Source organism: Bactrocera oleae, chromosome 6 (assembly GCF_042242935.1).
Source record: "Bactrocera oleae isolate idBacOlea1 chromosome 6, idBacOlea1, whole genome shotgun sequence".
Taxonomy (NCBI): Eukaryota; Metazoa; Arthropoda; class Insecta; order Diptera; family Tephritidae; genus Bactrocera; species Bactrocera oleae.
The window spans coordinates 64743990-64760631 of record NC_091540.1 but is presented as its reverse complement, the minus strand read 5'-3'; the positions used below and the strand labels follow the sequence as shown (position 1 = coordinate 64760631).

Below are 16642 nucleotides of genomic sequence, written 5' to 3'. Positions count from 1 at the left end.
AAAATAGTTGGTTTCCCATACTAAAATTTAGAATAATAATTATTTATTATTAGTTCAAATTTATAAGTTTATTAAAATTTAAAATAATTGGCCCGATTGCTATAATCAATAACATTTATATAATATAAATTTTGTGAATATAAGTAAATGTATTTAAAAATATTTTAACCAATTATATATCGATAAAAAATAGTTACTTCCCAAACTAAAATTTAGAATACTATCATATTGTAATATTTTTTTACATTTATTAGACAGTTTAAAATAATTGGTTCGATAAATTTTTAGCTAATTGCTATAATCGATAACATAGTTTTTTGCAACCCTTTAATTTGTATAGCACAATTTTTGTATAAACTTTAAGCAACACATGCAGATTTCAAGATTTTAAAGTAATTGTGAAAATATTAGTTAATCTAATTTAAATTATGAAAAATAATAAGTTTCACCGTTTTGAAATTAATATAATATTAAATAATTTTTATTTTAAATTTATAGTCCTTTAAAATTTTTAATAACTAAGAAAACTTTTATAAATCTGTTAAAAATAGTTAAATATTAAAGATATCATATAGAGTATATAATTTCAAAATGTTCCTTAGGTTTGTTCGGATATTTTTTTTACTGTTTTTGAAGTTCAAATAATTCAAAACAACAAATAAAGACGATCATATTTTTGATATTAGTTTCATTGGACAATTTGACACTGATTTGATTTGGACCTGGTTTAATTTTGTCAACTAACAATTATGATTGTCGCAATAAAAAAAATGTATATTTATACATTTATATGCTTAAAGTTTATACAAAAATTGTGCTATACAAATTAAAGGGTTGAAAAAGTATGTTATCGATAAATACTATTGATTATAAATATACACACATAAAAAAATTAATTTTTATATATCCATTGTTATTGTTTTTTTATTTTAATAATGTTTATATATTTATTATTATGTTTTTTTTTATTAATTTTTGTTATTATTTTTAATATATTAAATTATTTTTTTTTATTTTTTATTATTTTTATTATTATGTATTTTATAATTTGTTATTATATTATTTTTTATATTCAGTATAGACACAGTGGAGCAACACTTATTAATAGATTTTCATTTGATTATATTACTTACAATACTTCTTATGATTCGGAAAATAAAGGGATATTAAAATATAAAATTCTGGATAAAAAACTCATTCAAAAATATTTCGTTCCCCAAAGTTTTATTTAATAAGTATTTATTTGGAAAAGGCATCACTATCTACAAAAACTTTTTTTTAAACTTATTATGACAGTAGATTTTACATACAAATTATTTATAAATTGATTTTCTTAATGATATCTAACAGAGACATACTTTTTCCTTTAAGGCACCATATTTAAAAGTATAAATGAGTATAAACTTATATTACTTAAAAAAAAGTTGATTGAAAAATATGAAAACTGCAAATAAAGCCATCCATAAGTATATATAAATATACATACTTAAAGAAATATATATATTTTGAGCAGAATATATAAACTTGTGGCTTCCTAAATCCAACTGGTATATCAATGAAAAATATAAAGTTGACTTGGCTGTAACCACAACCACACAAACATACGTACATGCATACATATCGTTAGGCTGTAAGTTGTGATTATTTAACATATCAGTAGGGATAAGAGAGACTTATGTAGTTCTCAAATTGTGAATAAGTCTGCAAATAAAGAAATAAAGGCGATTTTCAAGAGGGAGGCAATTAATGACTGCTTGTTGGACTGCACAGACACCTGTTTGACTGTGTTGAATTTACATTTTCAATGATGCAAACTATTTGCAAAAGACTCGCAAGCAACAAATACATATCACGTAAATTACACTTGTTTATTATGACTATATAGCAAATAAATATTGTTTACACACTTTAAATGTATGCAATGTCGAAAACTAAAATCAAAAAAACTTTGCATATTGTAGCCCTCCCGGAAGAATGCTTTATAACAAAGTTACACTAGTTCTAAGGCATGCTTCATGACTTTAATCTAAATTTACATATTTAAAAAATATTATTGAAAACTTAATTTATTACACAAGCATGCTGTTGTTGTTGTTCGTTTCAACTGGCTGTAGAGCTATTGAAAAAATTTAAAAAGTTGTTTTAATGGTGAAAAAAAGCCGAGAAGCCAATCTATATACATACATACACATGTACGTATGATAAATGTGAATTCCGTTACTTCAAAAACTTAGTATTTATTTAAAAAAAAGTGTCTAATTGTTGCAAAATTATATGATGATAATGACAATGGTTATTCAACACTAACGCATATACAAATAGTATGTATGTAAATTAATGTATAAATATTTAGCCGAAAATAAAAGAGCAATAAAAACAAAAATTTTGAAAAGGGTTATAATTTGTTTTTATAAAGGAGTTGTATCAACTTGTGAATTTGAAAAAATCGATTTTTGTTATATGTATATCGAATGTACAATACATACATATACAAATTTGAGAATATTATCCGAAAATTTGAAGTGGATACGGCAAATAGTTGTGCACATGAGTGTATTTGTAAGAATTTGTTAAGTTAGTGTAATCGCCTCCCAAAACTTTATACGCGTTTTTTCAAAACGCTGCGTTCCGAGCCGGTGAAGAAAGTTTCTTCGAAATGACTGGACCGATCGACTTGAAATTTTCACACGAACTTCATGATATATATAATGATCACTGGAAGGAAATTTGCATATTTTTTTTTAATTCCATTTTATTTTCATTTTTCTGAAGAGTAAATTTTTCACAAAAAAATTATTATTTTTTAAAAGCCGCCATTTTGTCAAAAATCAATATTTTGATTAGTTCTACGATCATTATCTGTATACATCTATTTATTATTATTTTTTTGTTTTTGGATTTGAGATAATTTCAAGCAAAAAAATCTTCATCAACGTCAGACACCTTTTTTCGATGGTCTTCTTGGAGATAGGCTACGGGATCAAGCGAATGCAAATTTTTCAAAATAAACCATCGATTATTTAAGTAGATACATTTTTTTAAATGCACATTATTTTTACTTATTTATTTATTTTGAAATGCACTTTTCTGACTTGCAAGTGGATATAACCACTTAAATGAAACGTTGAACTTTGTTTGTGTGTGCCTTTGAATTTGTTTAAAATGTGACAATGAACTATGACACGTAAGAGTTCATATGATACATAATATGAACATGATAAAAAGCATCTTCTCAAAACATGCAATAAGTAAATTAAAATTAAATAATATAAGCTACAAATATTAGAAAATAACATAAAAATTAACAATATGTAAAGTAGAATGTGTTATCAATTGATTATCGATAATCGCGTGCAATCGACTGCTTATAATTGCTTGTTTACATATTTGCGTGTCAAACGCAATGAGTTTGACAAGATCAGCTGTTCAGGGCACGTCACAACAGCATATTTTTGTTAAACCAAAAGCTACATATAATTTTCTGTTGTGTACTAAACATTAATTTAAAAATAAAAACAGCTAAAATGAAGTGTGCGGTTTTAAATTGTTCAAGTCAAAGTTGTCAAAAGGAATCTTGCAGTTTCTTTAATTTTCCTGCTAATGAAGAGTTGTCAAAGGAATGGGTGAAATTCTGTGGGCGCAAAAAAGTTTTCAATCCGCGGACAAATTACATATGCATGAAACATTTTAAAAAGGAGGACATCGAAAACGGAGTCGAGTATGAAATGGGTATAAATCATTTATTTACAAATTTTTCAAAGTAAATTATATATAATTTGATAAAAACAACATAGGTTTCGCAAAAAAACGCATACTTAAGCGCGGTGTTGTACCAACTATTTTCAAAGTGGAGTTAAGCGATGCCGAGCGTAAGGAAAAAGCAATGCGAAGAGAAAATAAAAGAATTGTGAACGAATTAATTAAGCAATATGATGCTGAACATAATACTGCAGGTAATGCAAGTTTAATTAATTTTGTAAAATCATGAATTAAAAATTTGGTAAATATTAAAGTAGTAGTGCTCGAAGAAACGAAGATGGCATCAGTAGAGACCGTTGATTTAACAAACAGTGATGCTGCTTTATTGGATATGAATAATGCTGTCGAAACTCCAACATCGCTTGAGCCATTCTTCGAAACATATAGAACTCCATTTGAGGAGATTGAAGACTTAGAAATGAAGTTGTAAGTACGGCATAAAATAAAATATTTTTGAAAAATGTAAAATTATAATTTCTATGTAGAGAAAAACAGCAACAAGAAATTGAAGAGCTACGCAAAGAAAATAAAAAGCAACAGAAGGAAATCGTAGCGTCCAAACTGGAAATAGAACTTTTAAAGCGCAAATATACATGCGAGCTAAAATTTTTGGAAAAACAAGTAACGACGGCACAAAGTGAAAAGACAAGTATAGAGATGAAATTGGTAAAGATTTTTTCAAAAAAACAGTTGGATATATTAAAGTCTGACGCGAACAGAACACATTGGTCTATAAGCGATGTAGAACAAGCTAAGTTTATATATAACAAAAGCCCCAAAATCTATAACTACTTATACAATCGAGGTTTTCCAATACCTGCGGTGCGCAAAGTAAGAGCATGGTTGAATACGAAAGTACCAATAGCGCATTTGAGAGACCACTGTTATACTTCAGAATTGTTGGAATAAGCTTTTATATGTATATGCAGTATATATAATAAAAACTTTTTTTATAATAATATATAATTAAAAATTCCTAAGTTTCAGTCTAGTACTAAGAAATTATTAAAAAAGAAAATTTGCCAAAAACAATCATAAAAATCGAAAAAATTCATAAAATAAATCGAAAATGGCAACCCCGTATCATTCATACGCAGCGCTATACACTCACACACTTAATTTTTTTTATTTGTCATATTTTTGCCGGCAGTAGTGGAATATTTCCGTTCTCCAGCTTTTGCAATTAGTTTTCTTAGTCATTTCCGTCAGTTCACTGCGAATATGCATATATTCTTCATTTAGCTGCTGTCGTGGTTATTACTTAATTAAATTAAACATATAAATTTTTGCTGCTAATTTCTTTCAAGTATTGTGAAGCAAGTTATTTGCAGTGTCCTTTTCAACGGCGTCGTTACGCAGTTCCTATTTGCTACTCAAACGCTTTGCAAATCATCAGTGCATTTATTCGGCGTTTAATTCCGTATCCTGTCAATTTATACATACAAATTACATTTGCAGAAGTAAAAATATAAGAATGGGTGATTGCAGTGTGGAGTTGAATAAGTGCTTTGAAGTTGTCTCACAATTGGTGGACAAAGCAGGTGCGGTAAGTTTCCAAAGGCTGTGCTGATTTCAAAGTTTTATTATTATGTCATGATTGTTTATACTGAAATGTTTACGCATATACATATTTCTGTATGTATGTATATCGATTTTTATACGATTCAATACAGTTGGTGGCAAAACGTAATGAAACACGACAAGAGTTCGAAGAAAAGGCGAACGATATTGATTTGGTTACTGCCACAGATAAAGAAGTGGAACAGCTGTTGATAAATGGTTTGCTAGATTCCTTTCCCGACCACAAGTAAGACTTTTAACGACAAAGTGTCAATTCTGTATTTCATAATTAAATTATCAACTTCATTTCAGATTTATTGGTGAGGAAGAGAGCGCTGCTGGCGGCGCACCAAACAAGCTAACAGATGCGCCCACCTGGATTATTGATCCAGTTGATGGTACCATGAATTTCGTACACTCTTTTCCACACTCATGCATTTCAATTGGTTTGAAGGTGAATAAAGTCACCGAAATTGGTATTGTTTTTAATCCAATGCTGGGCCAACGTTTCAGTGCGCGTCGTGGCCAGGGCGCTTATCTAAATGGACGTCGTATACACGTTAGCGGCCAAAAGGAATTGGGCAAATCTTTAGTTACATCTGAATTTGGTACATCACGCGATACGGACAAGTTAAAAGTCGTTTTCGAAAACTTCCAGAAAATAGTGCCAAAGGTGCATGGGTAGGTTGGCAATTCAGTTTTCGAGTTGTATTTTGTTTATAAACGATATTGTATTATCTATTTTCAAAAGATTTCGCATGTTGGGCGCTGCCGCACTCAATCTCTGCATGGTTGCGCTCGGCGCGGCCGATATTAATTTCGAATTTGGCGTACATGCTTGGGATGTATGTGCTGGCGAATTGTTAGTGCTTGAAGCAGGCGGCGTTGTTATTGATACCTCAGGTGACAAATTCGATATTATGTCAAGACGTGTTTTGGCTGCATCCAGTGAAGAATTGGCACAAGAATTTGCTAAACACTTGACACAATTCTGTCCACAACCACGGGATGATTAATTCCATATGATATTAAAAAGGGTTAAAGGTGATGCAAAAAAAAACATGTAGGTTGAAGTGAGTAGTTGTTTAAAAATTATACATTAACATACATTTATTTTTATGTAAAAAAATTGTAAAATTTTTTAAAAAATAAAAAAACAATACAGATTTTACAAACTATTGCTGGATCCAATTGTTTTGAAAGTTTAAATAAATGTTTTTAAAAATGAATAAATTTTCCATTATAAATTATCGCTGCACTGTAAGTTCCCTCTGTAGTTACGCGCAGAAAAAGTATACTGGATTATAGAATGTTTGTATACATGTAAGATTAGCTAATTGTTGTATGTCAACATACGTACATACTTATACATTTATAAGTAGGTGATTAGCGTGGTAAGTGCATAACGCCTACGCCTCAATTGGTAGTTATCAAGTAGTCGTCAAATTGTAAAAAATTCGAATGCTTGATAAATATTCGTTTAAATCGCGAATAACATTACAATAAATCTTAGAAAAAGTAAGACCTTTAAAGTTTCTTGCAATAAAACAGTTTCTTTTTTATTTTCATATTCATATTATATTATATATTCTTTCACAGTTTTAAGTTCACCATATTTATCAATATCTCTACATATGTATGTATGTATGCATGTATGCCGATATCAGTTTCAATATATTTAACTAAATGTGTCTAAATTTTCAGAATTAAAGAAATGTGTCGAATACTATTTAGTTTACGCTTTATGGTTTTAAAATCAGCAAATCGTTTATATAATTGTTATTTTTTTTAATCATATTATTGAAATAGCTCCCACTATTACCATTACAATTTCATTTATTTTAATTATTGCTGTTAGTAAACTACTACATTATATTCTATTAGAAATGCTTCACCTGCACTTGTTTTTTCATATTTGTAAATAAATTATGTTTGTGTGTACGCGTATACCATACATATAAATATGTACGCGTAAGTTTAACGTTTAAGTGTATTATCTCTTTCGTTATCTATCCATAAATAGTTAAAAAGAGTAAATTGAACTACTTCAAGATCGAGTAAACATTTAATTATTTATTTATTTTTTGGTTTTCACAGCAAAAGCGAAGAGTAGTTTAAATTTACACGCATATATAATAGTATATATGTATGTACTTGCAAATGTTGTACATAAACATTTAATTTTTTATTTCCTTATTATTCTATTAGATAAGTAGATTAGAATAGTACTGCAAAACCTTACATTGCCTCATTACATTACATTTGAAAATGTTGAGTTTATTTGTTTTTTAGGAAGAAGAGCAATATTTTAAATTATATGTATATTTGTGTTATTTAAAATTCATCTTTATATTGTATGTATACACACTTAAATAATTAAGGAAACGCATTAAGTGATTTGTGCTATATAATTTTAAATGTATGACTATAAATACATCCATTTATATATATTATTTTATATATACATATTATATATAGATATATGCATATTTTATGAGTTTTTAAGTTACACCATAAAACCGATTATGTTATGATAACCGTGTGTATATGTATAAATCTACTGCCAAACTGTATATATGTCGATATTTTCATATCTAATACACATTCTGTATATATTGTAGATCTAGAACACATCCTCTATAACTAGATTTTATCTTAAATTCTATATTAATGTACCGTTTTCACACATTTTAATGGAATTTTCATAAAAAATTGAAAAATTTGACACTCTTATATGTTGTTGTTTTTAGTATAATTATAGTTGCGCCACTACATAGTATACTGTTCGTGATCATTCATTGTCATCACTGTATAAATGTAAATTTATTTTAAGTAATTTTGGTTTTATTATATTTGAAAATTATGATCTGAGTGATGATGAACTATTATGGCATTCAAACATGATAAACAAAATGCTTTTATTACGTTTTACCGATTTAATCACTGGGAATTGAGTTGGTTTTCTTTTATTTAAAATCACAAAAAAAAAACACTTACATACACAAATCCTTTTCATTCATTTGAGATCCCACATAAAAAAAATATATTTACAGGAAGCATGCGATTGCACTAAAAATGTAAGTGTACGTGAAAGTAAGTACATATACATAACGATTCACATAAATAGTTTTAAAGTCCATATTATATGCACTGATTTATATTGTATTATATGTTTAGCGCACAAAACTAAAATAAAATGGATAGAAAAATAATATTTATTACACCAGCCTTCTTAGACTAAGCAAGTCAATTTATGCTTTACTACATTAAAATATACTTAAAAGCTATATGGCTCATACATATATACCTAGGTACGCTCCCTGTTGTCATATTATATGTGTCTGACCTAAATTTTAATTTAAGTTAATTTTATATTAAAGTATTTGTAATCGCGACAATTTTAAAAATTTAGAAATAAATTCTTATACAAAACTACTTAGTCTGTTACTTAATTTTTTATATTACTAATACAAAGGTTTTATCTAAAAATTTACGATTTAAACACATACACATATATGCAAATTGTACTTTATGATTTACTCTGAATAAAGGCAAAATGAAAGGCAGAAAGTTATTAACTACCAAGTGATTAGGTTATATATAATGGATTTTTATACAGTTTAAATTCGATTATCTTACAAAACTTGCAGCTAGTCTATAGACCTATGTGGGTTCGCTTAATATACGAGGTCTTAGAGATGCTTAAAGAGGAAAATCTTTTTAATCTTTGTGACTGAAGTAACTATGGAAAACAAGATTATTAAGGGTGTGATAAGGAATGGAAGTGTACTAATTTCAGTTGCATAATTTGTTGTTTAGAATGTGTTTGTCGTGTGTAAATCAATGGAAATGTTTAAAAAGTTCTAGATCATCGTCTCGCAGATATGAAATGCATGCATTTCAATAATATTTAGCTCAAATGAATATTAAATTATAATTTATAGGCAGAAAATTACTTACTTCAACTTCAACCGTTTATATTTTTCTGTGTAGATGATCAAGTTTTGTATTGTACATGTTGCGTGTACGTATCTGAAAAAGATTTTAATAAACACCACGGCACACAACCGGAAATCTAATATTTATATTTTGCAGCGGATTCGCTCAATACCTTTTCCGCCAAGGATTTATCACGTAAAACTTGCGGTTATAGTACATTGTACTAAAATTACTTTGCATATCAATTTGCACGTATTTTATGCACTTTTTACTATATTATGATTCATGTGATACACATTTTTACACATTTTAGGTTATTCCGCGCTATGGTGGGAAATTTAGGAAGCGTGCATCGTACATACAAAATAGAGCACACTAGAACAACAATATTTTGCATTAAACGATGTGTTTTTGTAATAACAGCGATTATACACTTCTTATAACAATTTGCACTAATGAATTTTGTTAAATTTGTATAACATTTTTTCTGAATATATTGCAAATTCTTTCACTCTGCTATGTACATTACTGAAAACTAACGGCTTCCTACACGGTTGCACTTGGCTTTGCCAACTAATTGCTTATGGTAATTTCTTGTTTACATCCCACTGTGTTCTTGCTGGGAAATGCGGTGATACGAAAACTAAGTTAAATTGGCTTTTATTTACTTATAATATTGCATTGTAGAATTAATACAAATAGTATTAGTTGTGAAATGATGACTGAAAAACATGAAGTTCCGTTTGTCAAGAAAAATTGTCTGTGTTAACAGATGCATAATTTTTGCAACATTTTGGCAACGCGAAGCTGACAATAGTTCATACACAGCGTTTTCCAATATCTTTTGTGACAGTTAAGTTAAATTTAAATATTGCAAAGGCAATTGTACATCTCTCATTTTTATTATTTATTGGAAAATTTTAAATTTCAATTTCATTGTATATTGTAAAAAAACAAAAAGCTATTTAACATGCTCTGCTGCCTTTGGTTCGAAGGGGCACTGGCGAATATTTAAATGCCACAATGACCACGGGTAGCTTGCAGTGAACTAATTCTTTGTTAGCATCATAGAATATATTATTCAATAAAGAGTCAATAAAAATAGCTAACCCATTTTCTTGCGCTTAAGTTATTCTTATTATCGAGCAGACAATCTTTAATATAAACTTTAAATATATGCACCTGTCAAGTGATATAAAAGTTCCAATTCAAATGAAATGATGTTGCAACAAACTTATTACAACATTAAATATTAAAAATAAAACAAAAAATAAAGTGATGGTTTTGTGTAATAAAAGTTTAAGTTTTATTTAGAAAAAAATTTATATCTACATAACTAATAATGTTTTGTAGTCGTTTGCTTGCATTTACTTTTAACTATTTAAAATTGCAAAAGTAAAACATAGAATTAATGTAGTTTGTTGTATTTCTCATTTTTTTCATATAATGTATAAAAAAATATTTAATACAAACAAAATAATAATTAATGCGCAGTGTTGTTGCTGTGATTGCCACTTACATATACATATACTCAGGCCTTAATATAGAATTCATTAAAATTATGCTTAAATATTTATATAAAACAAAAAATAACCAAACAAAAACTACAGGGCACTTATAGTTTAAATCATTTAAATGAGAAGGACGAAAATGATATATGATATATGAATATATTTACTGCAGATGTACATATTATATTTATGCATATTGCTGATTTATAAAATGATCATATATATTTATAGTAAGTATACATGTATGCACGTATGTATGTATATTTAATGAGTGAAATATGTTTATGTGCTGATTAACACACATTGTTTAGATTTAAACATTATATACATTATTATTAAGGCTAGGTCAGTTATGAAAGTCAACGCATTCATGATTTGGAAGATGTCGAAAGGGAGAACTTAAAAACAAATGTACATATGCATATAAGTGATATATGCAACAAAAAAAAAACAGTGAAAATTATGTTGTGGTTGAGGTGAAACCTTAGGTTCATTACAAAGTGTTCAATGAAAATACATTTAAGTCTACAAAATTTTACAACATTTTTAATGAGACGCAATGAAATAAATATTTTTTACGAGTTTGTGAATAATGAAGGCAAACGCTGATACTTAGTGTATGATTTGTCAAGAGATTCTATTGGATTATACATATATACTCGTTTATTTATATATATGACTTTGAGTGTACATAATAAAATTTTATTTAGTGTTATTTAAAATGCTATTTTGAAATTTAAAACTCAAATGGCTGGAAGGATATAAAATATGTGCATTTGTTATTGCTACTGCTAATGTTTTAATAGTGGTCCATATAATCTTGTTAGCATTTGAGGTTTAGTTTTATGAGCGGAGCGTATGCGTAGGAATTCGTGTTGTGGCATAATGTAATTTATTTCTACTACGTTAATTATTCGTGCACTTATTTACATTTGTTTTTTATTTATTTATTTTATTAAATTTTTTGATCGAGAAGTGTTTTGTTTTTTTACTTTTCAATATTTAGTTTTTTTTTTATGTTACGAGTTGAGATGGGCGCTAAGTTTGCTAATATATTCGCTAATGCTATGTACCGTAGATGTATGTATGTAATTTACTTATATCATATACATATGTATGTATGTTTTAAGTGTAACAGTTTTAACAATTGAGATTTATAGTGGTTGTTTTGTTCTTTAATTTACGGCCGTATGCGACGATTTTAATGAACTGCTAGGCAAGTGTATCATTAAAAATAATATTTTTTTTAGTTGCAAAAAAAAATTTAAATACTTTTTACATAGATTCTATAGCAAATTACAAAGTAAAATTTTTTTTGTTATCTAACAACTTTAAAACAAAGATACTGCATAACGTATAAAATCGATAATCGATCGATAAATTTATTTCTCTCACTGTAATGTATTTTTAAATAAAATAAATACGTTGCTTCAAATTTATTTAGCGCATTTTTTTTTAATTTTTAGGTTTTTCGTATTTAGTAATTTTAATGTGTTTTTCGAATATACATATGTACGAGTATGTATGAATACTTGTTTTATTTGTTCACGGCTAAATTTCCACTATTTAGTTATGTTTTTTATGTCAGTGTTGCATTTTTGAATTGATGCGTTTTACTACACATGTGGTTATGTTTCTAATATTCATTATTATTTTTAATGCCTTCTTGACCTTAAATGCTTGCAGTTTTTCATTTAAATTTTAAATATTTAAGGTTGTTTTTAATTTTTCTTGCTGATATTGCAATGTTACATTTGTCTGTGGCATGATCACGTGATGTTTGTATGTATGTATGTAAGTAAGCTTGTAAATAATGTATTTTTCTTCACTTTACTATTATAATTATTTATGTATATAAATGTATGCATGTATAGCTAAAACTGGTAACTATTTTTCATAAAACACAAATTATGAAAGAGTTTCTGCTAAACTATTTTTTATAAAACAACAAAACATTTTATTTTTTATTTTTTTATTTTATGCTTTTTTTTTAATAAGTAGCAGGAAAATCTATAAGCTAATCGTGCTACGATTACTTTTTAAAATTATATAAACAATTTGTATTATTATTATTATTATTTTAAATAATAATTTTTACTTCCATCATATAAATTAAATATGTAAATATGTTTCTGTTGCTTAAAAACTATTCACGCTAGGTTTAGAAAACGTATAGTAATCATATTGTTATTTGTTGTTGTTGTTGTTGTTTTCACTTCTTATTTTCACATACATAAATCTCTTTTTGCAAACTGTGTGTTTGGTCAAGCGTTCCCCCATAGCTCCACAGCCCTCTCTACTCTACTCTGCTCTTCCTTTCTTCTCTCTTTCCCCCCCTTCACTTTCCTGTGTATGTATTTTCGTCTTTTGCGGCAATTTCACTTTCATAACGTTTATCCTTATTACGCTTCGTATTTATGTTTTAACTTTTCCTTTTGGATTAACTTGCGTCACAGTCTATTCGTCCGTCCTTCACAGATCATCCTCTGTCTTGGGTATATCGAATATCTCTGCAAAGAGTGGTGGCAATCGCAGTTTGGTCCAATTCATTCGTAACCAGTCTAAATGTGAGAAATGCTTGGCGCCCAACGAACGTAATTCGGGTATTTTAGCCTCGAGTGCTGGCATCAGTTGTAGCGCTTGTGTGGAACCGGCACGTGAGCGGACAAGTTGTACACGCAGTGCTTCGGCGACGCGTTCGCGTGATCGTGAAATCATTTTCGGTTCAGCGAGGCCGGAACGATCGGAGGCGAGCAATACCATGGCGGAGAAGAGACCGATTTCAGTATCACTTAAACCGTAACTGTTGAGGGTGTTGGCGAAATTCACTAGTGAGATGACGAAGTCGTTCTGGAAGATAATACAAATTTTTTGCATTAAATTCGATTTTGTTTTTGTAATTTAAATAAAGTAATGAAAACATAAACTATTATAATTATATATAAAATAAATAAGGGTTAAATAGAATACGATTCAAAGATTTTCAAAATTCCAAATAATGCGAGAACTTCGAATTTTAATTAAACGAGCACTCCGACCGAAGCTTTAGAAAGTTGTTGTTTAAAAAACCTAATTACGCTGATGCTCCGCATTTCCGAACTCCTTTTGTATTAGTTATTTTGAAGACTATAAGCCTTGTTGTTGTTGGCGTAGCGACAGAAAATATTCTTGAAATAAATTTGAAGAATGTTGCCGAGTTGGCAGCCCTTGGCTGAATAAAAATCCGGGTACATTCCGGTTACGTAGACCCGACAGTCGTAGGAATGGCAGACTAAAAGCCTCTGTATGTTCGGTATCTTTAGCAGAAGACATTTTTACTGTTGGAGTTCACAGTTTCGAAGGATACTGCGAAGTTCCGATCTAAAGGAGAACACTACGGATATGGTTATAAAAATTTAACATTAAAAATATTTAAAGGTGTTGGCACTTTGATACTAATATGATATGGTCAGAAGAATATTTTTCCGGCACAACCGTTAGTTGAGCTACCTATATTTATTAAGCGCGAGGAATTTCGTATAGGCGATTAAAACCTCATGGAGCACGAAGCACAATTCCTATCCCAAACATAAAATTCGTCAGTAAGTGAGGCAGTCTAACTTGGTCGTATTTGGGTTCTGCGTCGAAAAAGCACTTGACTGGATAAAGAAATTGAATCGGATCCAACGGCATCGGAACCTGTTTGAATGCTTTGCTGCGGAGCATAGTTAAGATTCGTTTATACAAGATTTCAAGGAGATATCGGTCCCAGGGAGATATCGGTCACTGTCTTAACTAGAGACCCATGAAAGTAAGTAATTTGAAATTTACGCCTAGCCTACTACATTCATATGTACCTATAATTATTTGAGGCCCTATCAAAAATTATTGAGTTCATTTTTGTTGTTTACAATTATTATGCCACGCCCTCTGAAAAAAGTAGCTGACAAACTATTCGCAATATGCGAGTTGACTTACATCATAGAGAATTTCCAGTTGTTGTCGTGTCAGATAAGTGCCATCGTCGAATGTCAATGTTGCATCATTGATCATACGTGCCACATGGCTGAGCCACACCTCGAAGAAGCCCAATTTGATGAGTATCAGCTGATCGTCTTGTGTGAAATCACAAAAGCCCGGTACACGCTTCGCAAATTCGACGATACGTTGCACGCCGGGCGTGACGCGCCCCGCATACTGTTGCCACAGCCAAATTTTCTGAAATTCCATTGTTTCCGATACTGAAGTGGCAATCTAGAAACAAAAGCAAATACAATAAGTAATTAGTGGACTGACGTGAGTGTAGAACAGTTTGTGCATAATTGAGGGAAAATGGGTCAAAAGGGAATGGGGGAAGGTACACACATTAAAATTGGTTTATGATTATGCTGGTTTAATGACTGTTAGGCAGCTTTTATGGGTCAATGCTTGAACTACATGATAACCGCGTGTGATGATGAGTGATTTGTATGCGTCACTGGAAGTGTGAATTTAGTGGTGGTTTATGTAAAATTAAATCAATTTAGCGGACATGGAATTTGCATAACGGTATATGTATATAGCACAACAAGAACGTTTACCTACATAGCATGTACTTACTCCATTCTGCGGCACCGACACCGGTCGCCGCATCAATTCGCGTGTCTGCTCCTCCGTGTATGAGCAGTGCATGCGATGCGCCTGTGAGACGCACATAATCACATCGTAAACGGTCAGTTCGGCGGTAGGGCCTTGCATATCGACAACACCGCAACCGTTATTATCGACGCTGGTAATGCCAACATTACCGCCACCGCCACCACCACCACCACTGCCACCGTTACCGACCACACTCATACCGCCGACGCCGACGCCAACGCTAACATTGCCGCATTGTCCCATCATGCCGCCAGCACCGCCGGCACCTACGCTGACGCTCATATTAACGCCCACACCCATACCACCAACACCGCCCGGTCCCGGTGTGTTGGCTGTGTTGGCGACACTACTTTGGCCCGTACAGCCCAATTCGGAGGGTGACGAGGCGACTGAACACATTTGTGGCGTTTGCGGTGTATTCGGTGTATTCACACGCACAATGACGTTCGGATCATCCGTGGACGAAGGTGTGCCATTCAGCTCACGTGAACGTTTCGGTACGCGACCATAACGAACAGCTGGAAGGAAAGAAAAAAAATACAGAAAATAGAAAATTAGTTTTTGGATTCAAATCGTGAACTATGTAGATGTATATGATGTATATGGTACATAACGATTTTTAGTACAACTCAGTTAAATATTGGAAAACTGATGGTAAACATTTAAAGCTAAAATTTCTTAGAAGGGTAGTATATTTTCTCTACATGTAACAGTAAATTGCATTCCAATTGCACGATCAGATAAAAAAAATGGAACTTAAGTTCAGAATCGCAGTACTGCCTAAAGTACATAGCTCTTTAAGTTAAAAATAGTGTCAGTTTTATACTTTCTGCCTAAAATAGTTGATCATCAGATGTAATATATTTTCTGCCATCAAGATTTTCGTATTTTGGCATTCGCTTAAAATAAATTATATTTCAATTTCGGTATGTAACTACAATGCGAAGACGCACAACGAAATCTCAGAGAATTCTCGACTTTTTGTGATTTTTAAATTAAAATTAACCTTGTTCTCTTTTCTAGATGCCGGTGATTTGCTTGAATGAATTCATAAATAGTTTTTTTTTGATTTTAAAGTGCATGGTTTTCGCATTATAATTACATTCGTTTCTTTATTAGCGGTTTACTCCAGATTAGCCAACCTTGAAGTGTAGAATTATTACTAAAACAGAAATGTGAAATAATTAGCAATGACTGTTATTATTTGGAACTTATTGCATTCGTCAATTACAGCTATGCCATACGGTTATACCCAA

The 16642-nt window shown here is 30.3% G+C and overlaps 3 protein-coding genes across 6 annotated transcripts in view; 2 read left to right on the top strand and 1 right to left on the bottom strand.

Annotated features, from left to right (window-relative positions):
* Window positions 1-3378: 3378 nt before the first annotated feature.
* On the top strand, window positions 3379-4862 carry LOC138855603 (uncharacterized). Of its 2 annotated transcripts, none has more exons than XM_014247506.3 (4): window positions 3379-3729; window positions 3795-3953; window positions 4014-4185; window positions 4245-4862. In XM_014247506.3, exons 1-4 carry the CDS (start codon window positions 3525-3527, stop codon window positions 4666-4668), a joined length of 960 nt encoding a protein of 319 aa, XP_014102981.1. In that variant the 5' UTR covers window positions 3379-3524; the 3' UTR covers window positions 4669-4862. The 2 variants fall into 2 exon arrangements, with proteins under 2 accessions (XP_014102981.1, XP_014102982.1); XM_014247507.3 differs by having other exon boundaries at window positions 3383-3729; window positions 4017-4185.
* Window positions 4863-4921: 59 nt separating this feature from the next.
* On the top strand, window positions 4922-6379 carry LOC106627401 (inositol monophosphatase 1). Its single transcript, XM_070112176.1, has 4 exons — window positions 4922-5305; window positions 5433-5566; window positions 5632-6000; window positions 6071-6379. The coding sequence occupies exons 1-4, from the start codon at window positions 5234-5236 to the stop codon at window positions 6333-6335; spliced, it is 840 nt and encodes a 279-aa protein (XP_069968277.1). The 5' UTR covers window positions 4922-5233; the 3' UTR covers window positions 6336-6379.
* Window positions 6380-12724: 6345 nt separating this feature from the next.
* Window positions 12725-16642, bottom strand: part of Eip78C (Ecdysone-induced protein 78C) — a 170645-nt gene continuing 166727 nt past the window's right edge. For 2 of the 3 annotated variants that reach the window (XM_036364666.2, XM_036364661.2), the window contains 3 exons: window positions 15333-15904; window positions 14727-15002; window positions 12725-13619 (listed from right to left, as the gene is read on the bottom strand). In XM_036364666.2, the coding sequence (XP_036220559.2) occupies window positions 13242-13619; window positions 14727-15002; window positions 15333-15904 (1226 nt within the window). In that variant the 3' untranslated portion in view covers window positions 12725-13241. The remainder of the gene's footprint in view (window positions 13620-14726; window positions 15003-15332; window positions 15905-16642) is intronic. The other variant, XM_036364665.2, reaches the window with a different exon arrangement.

Excerpts from the sequence above, each read along its gene's own strand:
- LOC106627401 (XM_070112176.1), top strand. The coding sequence starts at position 5,234 with ATGGGTGATTGCAGTGTGGAGTTGAATAAGTGCTTTGAAGTTGTCTCA. Across the intron at positions 5,306-5,432 it reads TGGTGGACAAAGCAGGTGCG|TTGGTGGCAAAACGTAATGA; the intron begins GTAAGTTTCCAA and ends GATTCAATACAG. Across the intron at positions 5,567-5,631 it reads GATTCCTTTCCCGACCACAA|ATTTATTGGTGAGGAAGAGA; the intron begins GTAAGACTTTTA and ends ACTTCATTTCAG.
- LOC138855603 (XM_014247506.3), top strand. The coding sequence starts at position 3,525 with ATGAAGTGTGCGGTTTTAAATTGTTCAAGTCAAAGTTGTCAAAAGGAA. Across the intron at positions 3,954-4,013 it reads TGCTGAACATAATACTGCAG|TAGTAGTGCTCGAAGAAACG; the intron begins GTAATGCAAGTT and ends TAAATATTAAAG. Across the intron at positions 4,186-4,244 it reads GAAGACTTAGAAATGAAGTT|AGAAAAACAGCAACAAGAAA; the intron begins GTAAGTACGGCA and ends ATTTCTATGTAG.